This window comes from Phodopus roborovskii, unplaced genomic scaffold (genome assembly GCF_943737965.1).
Source record: "Phodopus roborovskii unplaced genomic scaffold, PHOROB, whole genome shotgun sequence".
NCBI classification, from domain to species: domain Eukaryota; kingdom Metazoa; phylum Chordata; class Mammalia; order Rodentia; family Cricetidae; genus Phodopus; species Phodopus roborovskii.
In genome coordinates this window covers 12,597,375-12,614,761 of record NW_026125397.1, presented here as the reverse complement: position 1 = coordinate 12,614,761, position 17,387 = coordinate 12,597,375, and the positions used below count along the sequence as shown (strand labels likewise).

General features: G+C 40.8%; 1 protein-coding gene across 2 annotated transcripts in view; it reads left to right on the top strand.

Moving 5' to 3' along the window:
- The window catches only part of Nkain2 (sodium/potassium transporting ATPase interacting 2), a 920,355-nt gene that overhangs the window by 891,908 nt on the left and 11,060 nt on the right, over positions 1 to 17,387 (top strand). For both annotated transcript variants that reach the window (XM_051175496.1, XM_051175495.1), the window contains exon 5: positions 2,212 to 2,272. In XM_051175496.1, the coding sequence (XP_051031453.1) occupies positions 2,212 to 2,272 (61 nt within the window). The remainder of the gene's footprint in view (positions 1 to 2,211; positions 2,273 to 17,387) is intronic.

Here is a 17,387-nt window from a genome sequence, read left to right as displayed (position 1 = left end):
TGTTTTATGTGCTGCTTTTAGGAATCAGCTCTCTCACCTTTTCTCATGAGACTCTCTTCTCCCACTGGGTCTTGGGGTCATCTTGTGTGTTTGTGAAAATGTGTAGGGCTCAAGACCTTGAGTGGCCAATCCTGTACATGTCTTCCAAGCAAATCCAATAAAGTTTCTTCTAACCCAGGAATGGAATATGTTTGTTGGGTTTCCCTATGAGGCCTTTGCCTGTCACAGGATGTTCCCCTTGATGCCTCTACATTTTGGGGTGGGAGGGAACAGGTGCTTCCTCCCTTTAACATCTTTATCATCTGGTACTCATAAAATTCCTAAGCCAAAGGCTTGGTAAGGTCACTGGACATAGAACAGGAAAACTCAAAATGGTGAATTTGAGGGGCAATGTCAGGAGACAACAGCCAAATGATAATTAATCAAAATATTTCAAAGACAATAAAAACCAAGGGAAAAAATGCTTCCAAGTTTCAAAAGCAAACAAAATACTGACAAAAATGTCTTCAGAGATCTTAAAGAGACCAATCAAACCAAACCAAAATGCCCAGACCAAAATACTTTCAAAGCAAAGAAACAAACTAGATAACCTTAAACAAAATACTTTGAAAGCCTATGAAAAGGGGATCTCTCAACGTAGTATCCTTCTTAGCAAGTCCAGAACAAATAAAATGAGCCAGTGACCAAACCAAGAGAGTCTGGAACCCCAGAAAGAACTCACCCACAACTCACTGAGGAAATAACACCAGATGACCTGGATTCAGTTGATCTATGCAGATACTCCTTTCCATTCAGGTGCTTCCTCCAATGAAATCATTATCTGGGTCCCATGCTGTGGTGCCATAACTGTCAACAGGAAAACTACAGTCCTCATCTTAAAAGGAAGAAGAGATAGTTTACTCTGAAGCTATTCTGAGTAACTATGACCTAGGAACACATATTTAGGCTACCCCAAATTCCTGTTGCTGTGTGAAAGCAATTTCAAAAGGGCTTTATGGTTTCATAGAACAAGAGAGTCATAACTTAAGGCAAGTTTAAAATCCATTGGTGGGTATATCAGGGAGGCAGGTCCACTGAGGCAGGGGAAACTTCTAGATAATATTTACATGAACTTGTATAAACATAGATAAGCCATGAAAGTAAAAGGGCATAGTGAGGAGAGACGGAAGAAGTTTACAATGAAATGGAAAGGGAATAAGGGAGCAAAATAAAATATCTCATGTTTCCTCTTATTTATATGTATATATGTCAGAAGGGAGAAAGGGAAAGAGTAAGAGGAATGGTAGAGGGTATTAGGAGTATGCAAAAGAACAGGGTACAAGGATTAATATATATGAAAATAAAACCTCATATGAAAATCATTTTTTTGTGTAACAATACAACATAGAATTCAAGACACTTGGATTGATTTTGCTAAAATACGCTTACCAGTAAATTATATGGTATCCTCCTATCAGAGCTAAGAATTTAACTACATATTACTGATATGAAAGTGTACAAAGCCATTCAATCTTGAGGCTTAGATGCCAAACGACTGGTGTTCTTTGTAGCCTCCCATTTCAAAGAGCAAGGACTCTGGTGACCACGGGGACCTTTCTGTGGAACTTTTCAGAAAAGTTGGTATGGTGCGTGCAAGCCCAAGCTCAGAGTGTTCTGGCAATCACTCTTACTCACAGCTTTCTATCTCATTTACATCCCTGTAACATCATCCTAATGATGGTCAGGATGGGTTCCTGCTACGTGTTTCAGTAAGAGTTTCTCTTGTTTACGAGGCATCCAGGCAACCCACAATGGAAACTCCTTGGAGTCTTTTTCCTCATGGTATTTTTCTGTAGTTGAGAAGAATTCAGTTTTAGAAACCTGGGTCCTGACTTCAAGAAAAGTCTGCTATAAAATGTAAGTGTTGAGCCCATTCACAAATGGCCATAGTTCTTTTCCTGTCTTTGCACCTGAAATAATTGTTTCATGTTTACCTAGCAATTAGCAAATTGCACATGTAAATGCCAGAGAAAGGTACAGCAATGTATTTATCTACTAGGCAGATGGATACAGCTGGAGTCAAACATCCACAATAGAGTCAAGATGCAGCGACAAACCATGCAGGATGCCCAAGTGGGAACCTAACTGCCTGTCTTTGAAATGCTGCTGCCCCAGAGAGGTTGGATTCTGTGGCCTTTGTGTGATGTCTAAAGCTTGTCTGTTTTGTTTCAGCTGGCGGGCTTCATCTACGCCTGTTACGTTGTGAAATGCATAACTGAAGAAGAAGACAGCTGTAAGTATTAAAGCTCCACTCTGTGCCTTTCAAGTTCAAAGCTTCCTTAGTATTTCCTCCCCAGCTTCCCCTGCTATGAGACAATACCCCTCCACACCCCAGCAGAACAGGAAGTAAGGCTTTGGTGCCCACCATGCTAAGCTAGTCTTCACAAAAGAATCAGCATATTAAAGAAACAGAGAGGCTCTCATTTTGAAAACATGCTTTTCCCTTTTCATTGAAAGGTATTTCAAAAATCTGTTCTTAGAACAATTATAGTAGAGAATACAGACGGGAGATTAGAGACACAAGAGAATTCTAAATGCAGTTAACTTGGATATTTCCCTTTGCTACAGTTCAGTTATTGTGTATTGCTAATCAATCTGTTTCATCAAAGACTTTGAATCTCATTAATAATTTGTAACAGTGCTTAAAACTCTGCCAATAATTGAATGTCTAATGGAAATCAATTGCTATGGTAATGATATGTATGCCATGATCTAAGATGGCATGACATAAAACGCTATGACATGATCTGATAATGGCATTGTAATGGCATGGCACATTAAGATATGATGTGATATGGGATGATCTGATAAGATAGATATATGATACAACATAATCTGATATGTCATGATATGGCATGGCATGTTAAGAAATGACATGATATGATTGATATAAGACAATGATACGATATGATATGACCCAAGCTAAAACATTTTGAGTAGTGGAACAGGGCATTGTTGGACACTGTGATAAAGGGAAAGGAGGGTCTGGGGGATTCCTAGATGTCTGTTAAGAGTGAATGAGTACATAGAAATGCCTCTTAAAGGAAATAGAGTGGGACATGATAGTTAGCTGAGTGTGGATAGGCTGCTTGAGGTGTAAGAGAAGACATCCAGTAAGCACTCACCATGCACAGAAGCTTTGTTCAGGGAATTCTGTCCTAAGTAAAAGTTTCACCAATATCATGTAAATTCAAGAAGACCAGACATCTCAAACAGCTTTTAGCACATGAAGCTTATGCCCCAGCATCTAATAAAACATTACCCCCAAAACTTCTAACAGTAATGTCTTTTATCTATTTTGTTATCTTCCCCATTTCTGCTTTGATTGATGGAGAGCATAAGAAGCTGTTTCCTGAACAAGTTTCTCATGTGGTTCTGAAAACTTAAGGAAATCCTTGTCTGTCTTCTCTAGGCCATTGGCACTGAGCTTAGATACTGATAGGCCCAGTGGACAGCCTACAGGTGTCCATCAGGTCTCCTTGTATACAGGGACAATTGGTGACTTCTCTAAGCTTATTTGTGGTCATTTCCATCAGCCATCAGGAGGGTTCACAGAACAAAATGTCAACTGGTATTTCACATCATCTTAGCTTCTTGCCATGTTCCTAACTAAAGACACTACCTAGAAACCCAACTTCTAATAATCTTACGTAAAGAAAAGCTGAAATTGCTGCCCAACTTTGGGAAATTGCAAAGGAAATTACTTTGACCCTTAATTTTTATGAAAAACAAAAGCAAGCCTTGAAGAATTTGAAAGAGGTGATGTCTGTGCGACACTGGAGCTGGTGTCTTGTCTGTTTGGAGCTACCTGCTGGCCAAACTAGTGAAGTCTCCATCCCTAAGAGAACAGTCTAGGTTCTGTACCTTGATGAGAACACACTGTAGAGATGAGGCCAGGCTTCTGACTTCTGGGTGACTAAAGTAGGCTAGAGGCTGACCTGAAGTTGAGCATTTCTGTGCTTACAGACATGAGTATACCCAGCCAAAGTAAGAGGGAAGAGGAACCACGAACCAGGAGCAAGAACACAAGTCAGATTCCATGACATAGTAAGAAGCAGAGGATGCTAGACTGCTCAACACAGGGGTGAGGAGAGGAAGGAAGAAAAGGAGGGAGGGAGAGAGAGAGAGCGCTAACATTCCAAGCTTGTGTCACACTTATTAAATAGCCTAGGAAGACTTTAAGCCTCTGATCTTCCTGACTCCTCCTCCCAAGTGCTGAGATTGCAAGTGTGCCACCATGCCAGGTTTATGCAATGCTGTGAGTTGAGCTGAGGTCTCGTGTGTGCTAGGCGAGCACTGTACCTACTGAGCTACATAGTTAGCCTTACAACAGATGCATTAGTGCAACATTTCTTTCTAGTGGAAAACCCCTGAATGTGGACATCTCTGTATTCGACCCCATATTCTAAACCAGAGCCACAGCCTGGCAAACGGGCTGACTGCATAAAGTCACAGCACACCACTGCCACCTGCTGCGCACACTAGGATATGACATCAGGTAGCATGATGAGGATGCTCTTCTGCTTTCTAAGAATCGGTGGGGCTGCCATGATAACTCGCCACATCATCCAGAACTTAAACAACAGAAATTCATTTTCTCCCAGCTCTGGAGGCTGAACCCCCAAGATCAAGGTGTTATCCTTCACTTTATCCTGAGACTCTCCTTGCCATTCAAATATCTTTACATGGCCTTTTTTCTATGCCTTCCTTCTTACTTAAAAATTTCAGTCCAGTTAGACTGAAGCCTTGTCCTGGTGACCATATTTAACTTTAATTAGCTGTTTAAAGACCCTGCTCAAAAGCTTCACACTGAATTTTAAGCCTTCTAGTCATGACTTGAAGGGCAGGGACACAAATAAGGATATAACACACACACACACACACACACACACAATAGTACACACACATGCACATGCACATGAACACACAATGTATCTCTTGGACATATGACTATATTTGTTGGGGAAGAATAGACCTAACCTCAGATGAGACCTTTGGATGCTAATACTGTCCAGCATGGCTACACGTTCACTACCATCAGGCAGGAAACCCAGCCAGCACCTCCATCTGGGCTACCATCTACTTTTAGATGACAAGTTCTACACCAGGAAAAACTAAAACCTTGAACTCCAGCTCAACAGTTCTACCTTAAGCCAGGCACCCATTTGAGCATAGTGACACTCACAACACACTTGAGTGTGTTTTCTCTGCTTTAAGAGAACAGGCTTCCTCCAGAAGAGCGGGCATCCCTACTGTGCTCTTTGTGGTCAAGCTCTCCTGTCTCTGGACATGCTGAGTTTTCTTTATAGGCCCAAGTCTCTTCCAACCCCTTGTGTTTGCCTTTGTTTACAAACTTCGGTAAAAGAAATGAACGTATCAGAGATCCCTGATCTTCATGGCTTTTATCTTATACGTGGCTCTTTTGCGTAGTTAGACCTCCCCTCTACTGCAGTGCTGTGATCTGTACCACTTTGGTGACAGAGATAATAATTTATCTATCTCTGTGTGTCACCTGCTATTAAAAGATCTTTATAGAATGTATCACTAATCCATGAGGAGGGGGGAAGGCTTCAACATATGGCTTTTCAATTTCCATTGCTGTTTTGTTTTTTAAATTATTTTCATTAAAACAAAGAACAACTAAATGTTGGTCTCTTGAAAATACATCCATTTTTAAGTACCTTTTTCTTTTTCTGAGCACATTTCTCCCATCTGCAAATTGTTCTTTTATTTGTGAATTCAACCAATGGCAGATAGAAAATAGCTGGGCAGTGCAGGAAGAGTGCCTTTGTACCAAATATGTCTAGACTTTTTGTCCTCATCAAAAGTTTCCAAATAATATAATACAGCAACTTTTACCACACAGAGAATTTGCACAGCATTGGTTATTACAAATTATCTACAGATGACTCTATGTGCACTGCATGGTCTGTGTGTGTGTGTGTGTGTGTGTGTGTGTGTGTGTGTTTTATATGAACTCTATGTCAGTTTTCCTAGGGTACCTAAGCATCATCAAAAGTTCCCCCCCAAAAAAAATAGCAACTTTTATTGCTCAGAGCATTTCTACAGAATTAGGTATTAGAATGATCTAGAGATGACTCCATCTACACTGCATGGTGTGTGTGGGTTATACATAAAGTCTGTCAGTTTTTCTAGGGCACCTGAGCATTTATGAGTTTTTGTATCCACAAGAAGGTCCTGGAATCCCCATGGTTACTGAGGGACGACTGCAGCTACCACCTCATCTAATAGAGATGCAATGTATTTCCAAATGTTATTCAATATTGAGATCACCTGGGAAAAAGATGTGGAATGTCATTTAAAGATAATAACCTCAGGGACTTATTCTTAAAGCAATATTGGAAAATGAATTCCAGCTATTTAAATTTGGAGTTAGACATGTACACATGCCCACCAACTAAACGCAAATGAATAAAAACCTGTCCTGATTCTCTGAAGTCAAGTAGCCTAGGGACAGAAGTCACAATCGATTTATAGGATCTTCCCTCTAAAGACAAAACCACAGAAAATTATTCACTGCTTCCAGGATAATAATTTTCTATTATTTTTGTTTGATTTTTCTTCTAAAGCCTGCTAGCATACGTCATTTATCAAACTACATTCTTTATGTGTTGAGCCTATTTCCAGCTATCCAGGACCATCAGGTTCGAAGGTAACTGCCTGAGCACAGTCACTTACTATGCAGAGGATTACATGGAGATATATTCTGCCCTAAGAACATGATGCTTAATCTTGCTCATAAATGAATAGAGGTTTACTACAGAGAGCATAAAAAATACAGATAAACAAAACAATAAGCGGAGAGAATATCAAAATGGCCAGAGCTAAGTTCTGGTCTTCAGTTAACCTTTTGGCATATCATATACTTCCTGGTTTCATTCTATTCTTTCTTCTTATCAATTGTCCTCCCTTTTTCTTTTGTCCTTCCCATGCTTCTTTGCTTCTTTCCTTACTGTCCGTCATCTGCCATATTTCAAATGTGGTTGTTTCAGATCATACTACACATTGCGTTTGATAAGCTGAGGTTTCTTGTTGCTTTACATCGCTCCTCAAACATAACCTCTGAAGAGGCAACAAGCATTTCATAAAAAATGCACGGTGTATTGTGTGCCTGATTGACAGGTGGAGATGTGGAGGTGGAGGGAGGATATTCTGTCTTATTTAGAGAGTCATACTCAAACAACCCAGTGAAAGATACATAGTTCATGTATTATCATTTGGTCTTCTTTTTATAACAATTACAATCTTAGGAGCTACCAAGTGAAATAAGCTTGTCTATATCTGCCTATTTCCAATCACCCCAAACTCACCATTTTTCTTTATCTCTGAGCATCTTCACATATTATTAAAGGATAAATGCCCAGAGTTTGAATGCCATTCGCATGTAGCTGTGCTCTGCAGATTCTCGTGGGGTCACAGTGAGACATGTCCTCATCTTCCCTTCCCACCCTCTCAAGGCACAGATGTTGCAGTTTCCTTAATATCCTTCCGTTCTGCCTGAGATTTCTTTCCAGTGATGATTTCTTCAAGCTCTGAAATGATAAGAAAGAAAATGCTACCTATTGCTCTATTTCAACACCTAAATTTTATAAATCCCTAAAGATTAAATCACTGAACTTCCATAATGCAGAGTATTGAAGTCGACTCTCCTCCTGATTAAAGTGTGTGTTGGTGTCATCGGTACCCAACACGTCTCGTTCCCTGTGTCTTAGCATGGAATGTATCCCCACCTGGAGGAAGACTCGCTATGTTTTTGCCAAGTAAAAGGTGAACCATTTGGCATTCCACAAACATTTCTAGGCATATATGGAGGATGGCACAAAGTTGTAACATCTTCTTAGACTTCAGTTGATTCTAAGTAGTTGAAACACTGAGTGCAATAAAGCACCCTTTGCCACTTTTGAAGCAAATGGATAAGAGAGAAGGCAGGATTTGCCATACGTAAAAATAAAAGATTGAGTATGTGATCAACATGTGAGACGGATGAATACTCCGTGCCACCTGTAAGTCAAGTGAGAGTTCCTTTCAGCGACAGCATGGTCTCCAGCAGCCTGTCTCTTTCCATAGCCTTGATAGTGCAGATCCCCTCTTATTCTTGTATTGCTCCCTCCTGTGGTCACTTGGGAGAAACGCACCAGCTCGGTTTCTGAATTTGCATTTTTTTTAAATAAAAAGTGGAAGCCAAGATTCTCCAACAATCATTGCTTGTTTTCTCCCTTTTCTTATATCATCTACTCTGTTATGCTAGATGGCTTCTCATTCACACAGACACTCAGTATATTCGCCCTTATGCAAATCTAATCTTTCCAAGTCAAAAATATGAGGGGGAAAGAAATGAGTCATTTTCTGTTGAGGCCTGGGCTGCTAAAAGATCAATATAGAAGCAACAGCATTTAGATAAGCAGAGAAGATTTTTATCCTGGACATACAAAGGAGTAGTTCCTGCAGAAAGTATTTCTGACAGCAGGGACTTGATGAGCTAGGAGACAAAGAAGGGGGCAGTTGTTTTAATCAGCCTCAACAGAAAAGAATGCCAGAGCATATGAATGCAAAGAGATACATGATAGTATTAACAAAAAGTTCATTTGAAGAAAAAACATCTTCCATTTGCTCATTTCATACCTTCCAATAGTGTAATTTTGTGTTCTTCTCACAAAAAAAAAAAAAAGCTTGCCCTGAGGTCATGAGGTCAGTGGTGGCACACACCTTTATTCCCAACACTTGGGAGGACAAAGCAGGAAGATGAAGATGAGGAGGTCAAGGCCAACCTGGGCTACACAAGTTTGAACCAGTCTAAAATAGAAACAGAGCCGAGCAGTGATGACTAATATCTTTCACTTGGGATCTCATGAGGTTCATGAATTTAATCCCAGCACTAGGAGGTAAAGACAGGAATATAAGGCAGGTGGAGACAAGATCTTGACCCATTTAGTTTGAGGATTCCTAGAGACAGGATCTCCACCATTCAGTCTGAGATTTCATAAAGGTAAGAAGTTTCTGGTGGCTGCCCCCTGGGAGTCTCTGATCTTTCAGCTCTCACCCTAATATCTGACTACGGGCTTTTATCATTAAGGCTAATTAGGATAGCTATCTCTTCAGACCCAGGCCACCTGTGATAAGTGCTCTGCGCTTGTAACCTCACATAAATAAAGGCACAGGAACAGCAGGAGTCAAGTTGCAGAAAAATAGACTTTTAGGCACCAGAATTGTATATACATGTTCATAAAGTTTCTTGGATGCTTCAGTCCCAGCTTTGACAAAGGGCTAGCTTCGGGGACAGCCCTCTGGGCCAGAGTTGTGCTGAGAAGATAGTGACCTTGACGGTTAGTCTCCTCATGAACGCTGGCCGCTGACCACTGCGCCGAATCCAGTTGATCTTTGTTTTGGAAGTGGTATGGAAGAGAAAAAGGAGGATGATCTTAGCCATCTCCTTCTCTTTTTGTCATTTTTTAAATCTTTTTTCCTTTTTTATTTTTTATTTCATTTTATATTCTAACCACAGTTCTCTTTACCACCCCTCCTCCCACTTCCCTCCTCCTCTTCCCACCCCCATCACGTCCCCCCCCAGCCCTCCCCCAGTCCACTCCTTCTCATGGGTGAGGGCCCCCATGAGAAGTCAACATAGTCTGGTACAATAGGTTGGGGCAGGGCCAGGCCCCTCTCCCATTCATTAAGACTGAGCACGGCATCCCACTATGGAACCAGACTGAGCTCCCAAAATCCAGTGGAAGAGAGGGAGGAGGGAATATATGAGCAAAGGAGGTCAAGATCATTATGGAGAAACATACAGAGACAGCTGAAGGAAGCTGGGGGAAACGCATGGACTCTAGCCATCTCGGATGGAGATGTAATGGATCTCTGAGGCCCCATTAACAGACAAGTGTAATGGAAGCAACAGAGTAGAGACACCTTGCATGTGGGCCCTGAAAGAGTCCTTTGTCTCTGAGTGGGCTTGGAGGTAAGTCCTGGGTCCCCGTGACATTTAAAGAAGGCTTCTGTAGCAAAGAATGCTGTGGGTGCCCTCTGATACAATAAGTCGGTACTGTGTGGTAAGGAGTGAAAAAGATACAAAGTTCAAGCTCACAGGAGGTACAGTTTTGTTTAAATAATAGAAAGTAATTAGGCTGAAGACAAAAATCAGTGATGGCATTTTATAATTACGATTAATTTAAAGGTTAATTTCCTTTGGCGCAAAAATCTTATTTAAAACGTTTACCAGGAAAGGAAATTAGGATGTTACTATCAAGAGGTTTAGAGCACTTCTGGGATTCCATGTCTATTATCAATTGGAAATGAGGTTAGGTCTGTAGTTTAAATTTCAAATACATACATACATACATACATACATACATACATACATACACACACACACACACACACACACACACACACACACAGGGGCAGAGAGTGTGAAATTTGCATGTTTGTTTATATGTTTGTTTATAGGATTAATTATAAATGTTTCTAACAAAGAAGTCTGGTGTATACATGAACAATCCTGACACAAAAAGAAAATTGGATATGGCTTGCTGCCTTTGTAACTAATGAAGTTGATATTGAAAGAGTTCTCAAGAGTAGGGCTGCTAAAGAATGGCACAGGTGCACACCCGTACTCCAGCATCACTAAGATAAAATGAATAGGAACAGTGCTTCAATGTGCTCCAAACCTGTCAATCCCACTCTCCTCTCCTGGGCCCTGCATTGTTCATTGCTCTGTTTTTCCACTGAGAGCTGTCAGGCCACAAGTTCCAGATGCTGTAAGAAATCATCCTTCTATATCCATGGGAGATTCCAGGGCCCTCCTATGATTTGTAGATGCTGAACTTCTCTTACATAGTATTATGTGGTACTTGCAAATGCCATACACATAACTTCAATACACTTTGAATTATCATCATAATACCTAACACAGTGTAAATGACACATAAATGTTGTGGCATTGTATTTTGAGGAACTATTGACACCAAAAAAAATAATGTCTTCATATGTTCAGTACAAACATTATATTTTTTTCTAGTACTTTCAACCCAGGTTTGCATATATATATATATATATATATATATATATATATATATATATATATGCATGTGGAATGTGGGGGGAGTGATGGGTGGGTGGGTGTGTGTATGTGTAAGGGAGAGAGATAAAGAGACAGACAGACCAAGAGATACAGATAAGCTCATCTTCCAGTAAATTTGCTTAATAACATCAGAGCATAATCATAACATCTAGCTAGAAATAACTAAATTTTGGAATTACTCCTTTAATGTTTCTATCACTCCCATTAGTGTGCAAACCAATCCCAGAAGTATGGAATTATGCAGAATCATGGAACTGTGAACTATATGAGCAATTACACACTTTAATTCCCTAGCTTTACAGTAGCAGAACGGGACACTGAGATGTCTTGCTGGAAACGAAGTAAGAAAGGGGCTCAGTGAGACCAGGGGGGCAGAAGAGACCAGGGCTGGCATCTGTGGTTCTAAGTACAATTTCCCCATCACTGTGGCATCCCAGAGAGCTGCTTCTGACGACTACGTATTGATCAGCCAGTCTGTGCGCATTGCCAGGAATGAAGCAAACTGATATGAACTTTATTTTCATGATGTCTACGTCCAACATACAATTTCAGATGTTAATGATAAGGCATGAGGAGAACTCAGACCAGGAAAGCTGGGGTACAAAGTGATACTCTGGCTGAAATTACACGGATAAATCACAGAGACACATACAAATGAATAAAAATAGACGTCTTTTTTTTTTTTTTTTTTTTTTCTTTTGCAGAAAACTACTGTACCTAAGTTTCAGGTCCACGTTAGCCAAAGTTCTACTATAGTACATATGTGGATAATTTTACATGTTTTCAATTAGCCTGAAATAGCTAAATTTCTTTCAATGTGCCTATGTACCAATAAGAATGTTGGGTAACCACTGGCTAGCTTCTTAGCTGGAACTGTGAGCGCTGCCCTACCAGATGATCAGTTTAAGCTCTGGAGTTTTCTGGTTTTACTTTCTAGACCTTGCAAGATAATATGATTATACAAACATTACAAGGCACAAGGCGAGGATTTTTTCTCTAATAGGTGATTATAGCATGCATTTTTCCATTTTATTTCTCTAACTATGCCTACATTAATGTCCCCACCAATCTAATTAGAACTGTTGCATTTAAATGAGTTGGGCATTCTAAATATATCCTGGATGTCAGCTGAGAAGATAAGTCAAATCATGTCTAACTAGCTCATCTTTAACTTGCAATACTGTTCCCTTCCATTTCTTTCTAAAAGCCATGTCATATATAATTGAAAGCAGTTCTAACAAGGGTGAACAAAACAAAGGCTGCGAGATCCAATCAATCCAAATGGCAACCAAGCCCGGGCATCTGGAAGATGAAGTTGGCTTAGACTTGTCATGGTAGTCTGTGTGTGTCATGATAGTCTGTGTGCTTCTCCCGTTTACAGAAAGTAGCAAAAATAACGGGATCCATCATTTTCTGACACTTCGTTTCTTCCTTTCCTTGGCTCTTACCAGGGTCCTGATCAACCCTCACATTGCCCTCACCTCTCCATTGTTTCCACTGGGCAGGCTGCACTTGGTTGACCTACATTACAATGGGAGAAAACTTCCCTGAGACCACCATTCTGAGACTCTTGTGTAACTTCTCTTTCTCCTCATTCTCCTGCCTCTGACTTCTTTACACCTTCTTTCTCATCCCCTGCCTCCAGGGAGGGCAAACAAGCACTCTGGATGCACATCCTCACCTACCATTCTTTTTCATGCTTGGATTTGCAGCATCTGTGTCTGATTAAGTAACAATGCAGTTTCTCCATTTCTAATTATGGGTACTTGCCCATCACGGAGGAGTCACTAACTGGCTGCAAATGCACACTCAGCATGCCTGGCTGGCTGCTAGCTACTGCTCAACAGGGCTTCACCCTTCTGACAGTGGTGTGTCACACTCTCCACAAGGCCTGCCCCTCATCTTTCCAGGCTTCCTAAGTCAAGTATTCAAACACAAAACTTGACTCTTTGGTCCTCTTCCCCAGACCCTCAACAATTCTGGCAAATATTCTATCGTATGCTTGGAATGCTGCCCATATCTGAAAGGAACTAGTAAGCTTTTCTTGGCAGAGTACTTTATCCTCCACAATTTGACCTCCTGCCCAATCCAAGATGTTTGGCTCTCACTATGTTCTTGCCCACTTTCTCCTACGCCCTTGCTAAATATGCATAGACCATTAGTAAAATATGATGGTCCCAGACTCTCCTAGTCCTTATTGATAGAGACAAGGTGATCTCTCAAAGTATTCAAAATATAAAAGTGCACTATGCAAGTTGCCTTTTGATAAATCTTCCTGCAATGGGTCTCACACGCTATTTTTCTATTTATTAAGACTGGAGTCTCGATAGCCATGCCTCTGCCCCACGCCCAGGGTTATGCTGATGAGATCCATGTTTATATCATTCCATATAAAACTTCAGTAAATTCAGCTACAGTTTGCATCTTTGAGCCTTATTTCTGTCTATTCATCTGGCCCTAAACATTCTAAATTTGTCAGGAAATAGTCAAAATCTCCATTTAAGAATAACCCCAATCACTCCCCATGTGTAAATATTTTACTTTAAAAAATGAAGATGGATTCTAACACCTAGCCATTGTGTGCTTTTAATGTCTTACACAGGTAAGAAATCTGATACTCTCAATCCTTCAAAGCTAAAATTGTTAGACATCCCCAACGGAGCAATAGTAGTGCTTACATCTCAGGGGTAACCAAAAGCCATCTATGTAACTTAAAACCTACTTAATAGAAGGAAATCCATGTTTTTATACTATAACCTTAGCCAGCTACCCATGCCTGGTGATGTCATGGGCCCTAGAGGAACGTCTAGAGGGATGTCACTCTCTTAAACCATTTCTGTCCCTCATGGCATTCTAAATATTTATCTTTATACCCACAGATATGTGTGGCCCAAAACTACTATTTGCAGCACAAAAAGCCACAACTAGTTAAAATGCAAAGAACCAACTATAGTACATCCAATTCCAATTGATAGATTTACAACAGAACTTCAACACCTAAGGCTCATGGAACATTCCAGAAGAGGGATGGAAGGATTGTGAGAGCCAGAGACACAGGATGTCTGCTACAAGATAGTGTGTTTTGTATAAAACAGCGAATCTGGATCCATGACATCTCAGCTCTGTGTGTGTGTGTGTGTGTGTGTGTGTGTGTGTGTGTGTGTGTGTGTGTAGCAGTAATTTTAAAAGAAGAGATCATAAATTTGAGGGTGTGTTCTTGGGATGAGTTGATGGGGGAGGAGGGGTGGAAATGATCTACAGTCAGTACTTATATATGAAATTCTCAAAACAAAAATAAAGAAGTTTTAGCTATATTTTAAAAGTAGAAGAAATTAGACCTCAGAGGAAACACGACGTACTTAGAGGTACCATATTGTAAATAAATACATACCCTCTGCACAGATCTCACCCTCTGGAGCTCCCACTTAAGGCTACCCCTCTACTTCTCTGGGTCATTTTACCTGGGGCCATTATTTATCCAAAGATACTGACACTGAGCTTGTGGTCTCAACAGAAAATCATGACACAGCCTTAAAATTTGGTCTTTTTTCCAGACAGTGTTTCTCTGTGTAACAGTTCTGGCTGTCCTGGACCAGGAATTACGGACCAGTCCAGCCTCACACTCACAGATCCACTTGCCTCTGCTGGGGTTAAGGCATGTGCCACCATTGCCCAGCTTAAAGTTTTTTTCTTTTTTTGGTTTTTGGTTTGTTTTTTTTTTTTTTTTTTTGTTTGTTTTGTTTTGTTTTGTTTTTCATTTTTATACGTATTTATTATTTTTTCTTATTTTACATATCAACCCCAGTTCCCTCTCCCTCCCTCCCACGGCCCCGACCCCACCTCCCATTCCACCTGCCCGCCCTCCCCCTCCACAGGGAGGGTGATGCCTTCCAGGAGGGATCACCAAAATCTGTCAGGTCATTTGGAGTAGGGACTAGGCCCTCCCTCCTGTCTCTAGGCTAAGGGAGTATCCCTCCATGGGGAATTGCTCCCAAAGTCCTTTTTTGTACCAGGAATACATCCTGTATCCCTGTCAGAGGTCCCTCAGACTGCCCAGGCCTTCTAGCTGAGACCCATGTTCAGGGGGTCTGAGTCAGTCCCATGCTGGATTCCCAGCTATCAGTCTGGGGGCCCATGAGTTTAAAGTTTTATCTATGGTACTTAGCTTCCTGAGAATTAGGAAAAGACAGTTAAGTTAAACATGTGCAAGTTGTACTTCATTTTTATTAGCATTTAGAAACAAAAGCTTCAAGCAGTTGTTCAAACAACTTCCAGCTAAATCCCCATTCTATTTATGATGACAGTAAGGTTGTTCTTGCTTTTCATTTTCATTTATTAACATGTGGCAATGGCTTAACATTTTAAAAAAACTCTGCTTCTGATGCAACTAAGAAGGACATGAAAAGTAAGATCCAAGAGCCTAAGAAAATACACTTGAACAGAGGAAGTGGAGGGGCTGGCCCTGAGTCAGTTCATGAGTCTCCTTCCATTCTGTGTGTGTGTGTTCCTGCTGGCTAGAAGCCCTTCATAGCACAACACTGCAGTGACCTTTCAGGCAACAACAAGATTACTATAGGGACTGTGTTTTCTTAATCAGAATTTAAGAGCGGGGGTTCAAAGTTCAAACTTCATTCAGGGACTTTAGCTAGATGGAACACATCAAGTTCATACCATCGGTCTGGGTGAGAGAAAGGAGAAAGCCCGTTCTTTTCATGTTGTCCTGTGGTTAATTATGTTCTCAGTTCCTTTTGTGCATCTGGATGTAAGTGCCCTTGAAATTCATACCTGCAGAGATAATGGATGGATGGACACTGTTTTCCAGGCCCACACGTATTCTTTAATGCCCTTCAATGTGCTCTCCTAAATATTTAGGCTTCGCTTTCGGAAAACTGCCATTCGACATTTCCCTTCGTGGTTCTCTGCAGCTCTGTCTCCTGAAGAGAATATGTTGATTAGTGGCCTTGTCATTAATAACAGAGGGACAATTTTTTGCTACAATACCTCACTGCCAACATGTATTTTAAAAGGCAGTTTTAGTATGCTGGACTAAGTATTCATGATTTAGTTTAAAGAGAAGGGAGGTTCACAACAGGGAACAGATTTTAGCAAAGAGTATTTATTCAAGGGACATTTTTCCCCTAGATTTCTGCTATGATTTATGTCATTAAATCATAGTTATTAAATTGATATGATACTTTTCTAATTTAAAATAATTGCCTCTCCCTCTATGTCCCTCCCACCATAGGTCAGAATACAGATACACCCTCACTGCAGATAGGAAAACTAAGGCCACAGGAAAGCACCACAGAACTTGAAATAAAAGTCATATTCCTAGGAGGTTGTTGGACAGGATGGATGTGCTGGCATCTCTGCTGTGAAGAAAGATGCGATGGGTGTGCCAATGTTCATATTCATTGAATTTTGTATACTAATTATGTATAGTTTTGCATACTTTTTGTCCTAATCAAACCATTGAAAACTTTGTCTTCTAGGAACCAAACACAAATCCACCCAATGATAAAGGTTAAACAAATTCAAATTTTATTTTGGCACATCTATTCAGTTCTGCGCCTCACCTTGGGGTCCTGTGAATGTTCAGTAAGAATAATGGTTTTCCCTATACGTCGGATGGGCTCCCAAAGTTCATTCATATACTTGGGATAAATACTGATCCATTACTAGAGACCCCATAGACTGCCCAGTCCTCCTAACTAACACCCACATTCAGGGGATCTGGGTCAGTCCTATGCTGTTTTCCCAGCCGTCAGACTGGTGTCCATGATCTCCCCCTTGTTCAGGTCAGCTGATTCTGTGGGTTTCTCCAGCCTGGTCTTGACCCCTTTGCTCATCACTCCTCCCTCTCTGTAACTAGATTCCAGGAATTATGCTAGTGTCTAGCTGCCTAGACACATGGAGGAGGGCCTAGGCCCTGCCCCAAATGATATGACAGACTTTGAAGATCCCCCATGGAAGGCCTCACCATCCCTGGGGCACAGAAAGGGGATGATCTGGGGTTTGGTAGGGGTGATAGGGGAGGATGGGAGGGTGAGGGAACTTGGATTGCCATGTAAAACAACCTTATTTTTCAAATTTAAATTTAAAAAACAGAAAAAAGAATGGTTTTCCCAGTAACCATCACTGTATAAAATACTAGGGCAGAGTCCAGTAGCAGAGGATCCTCTCACCTGCACCACACTAACACTAAAGCGTGCCCTGACATCCTTCTTGCTGCCATGTCTCTTAGTCA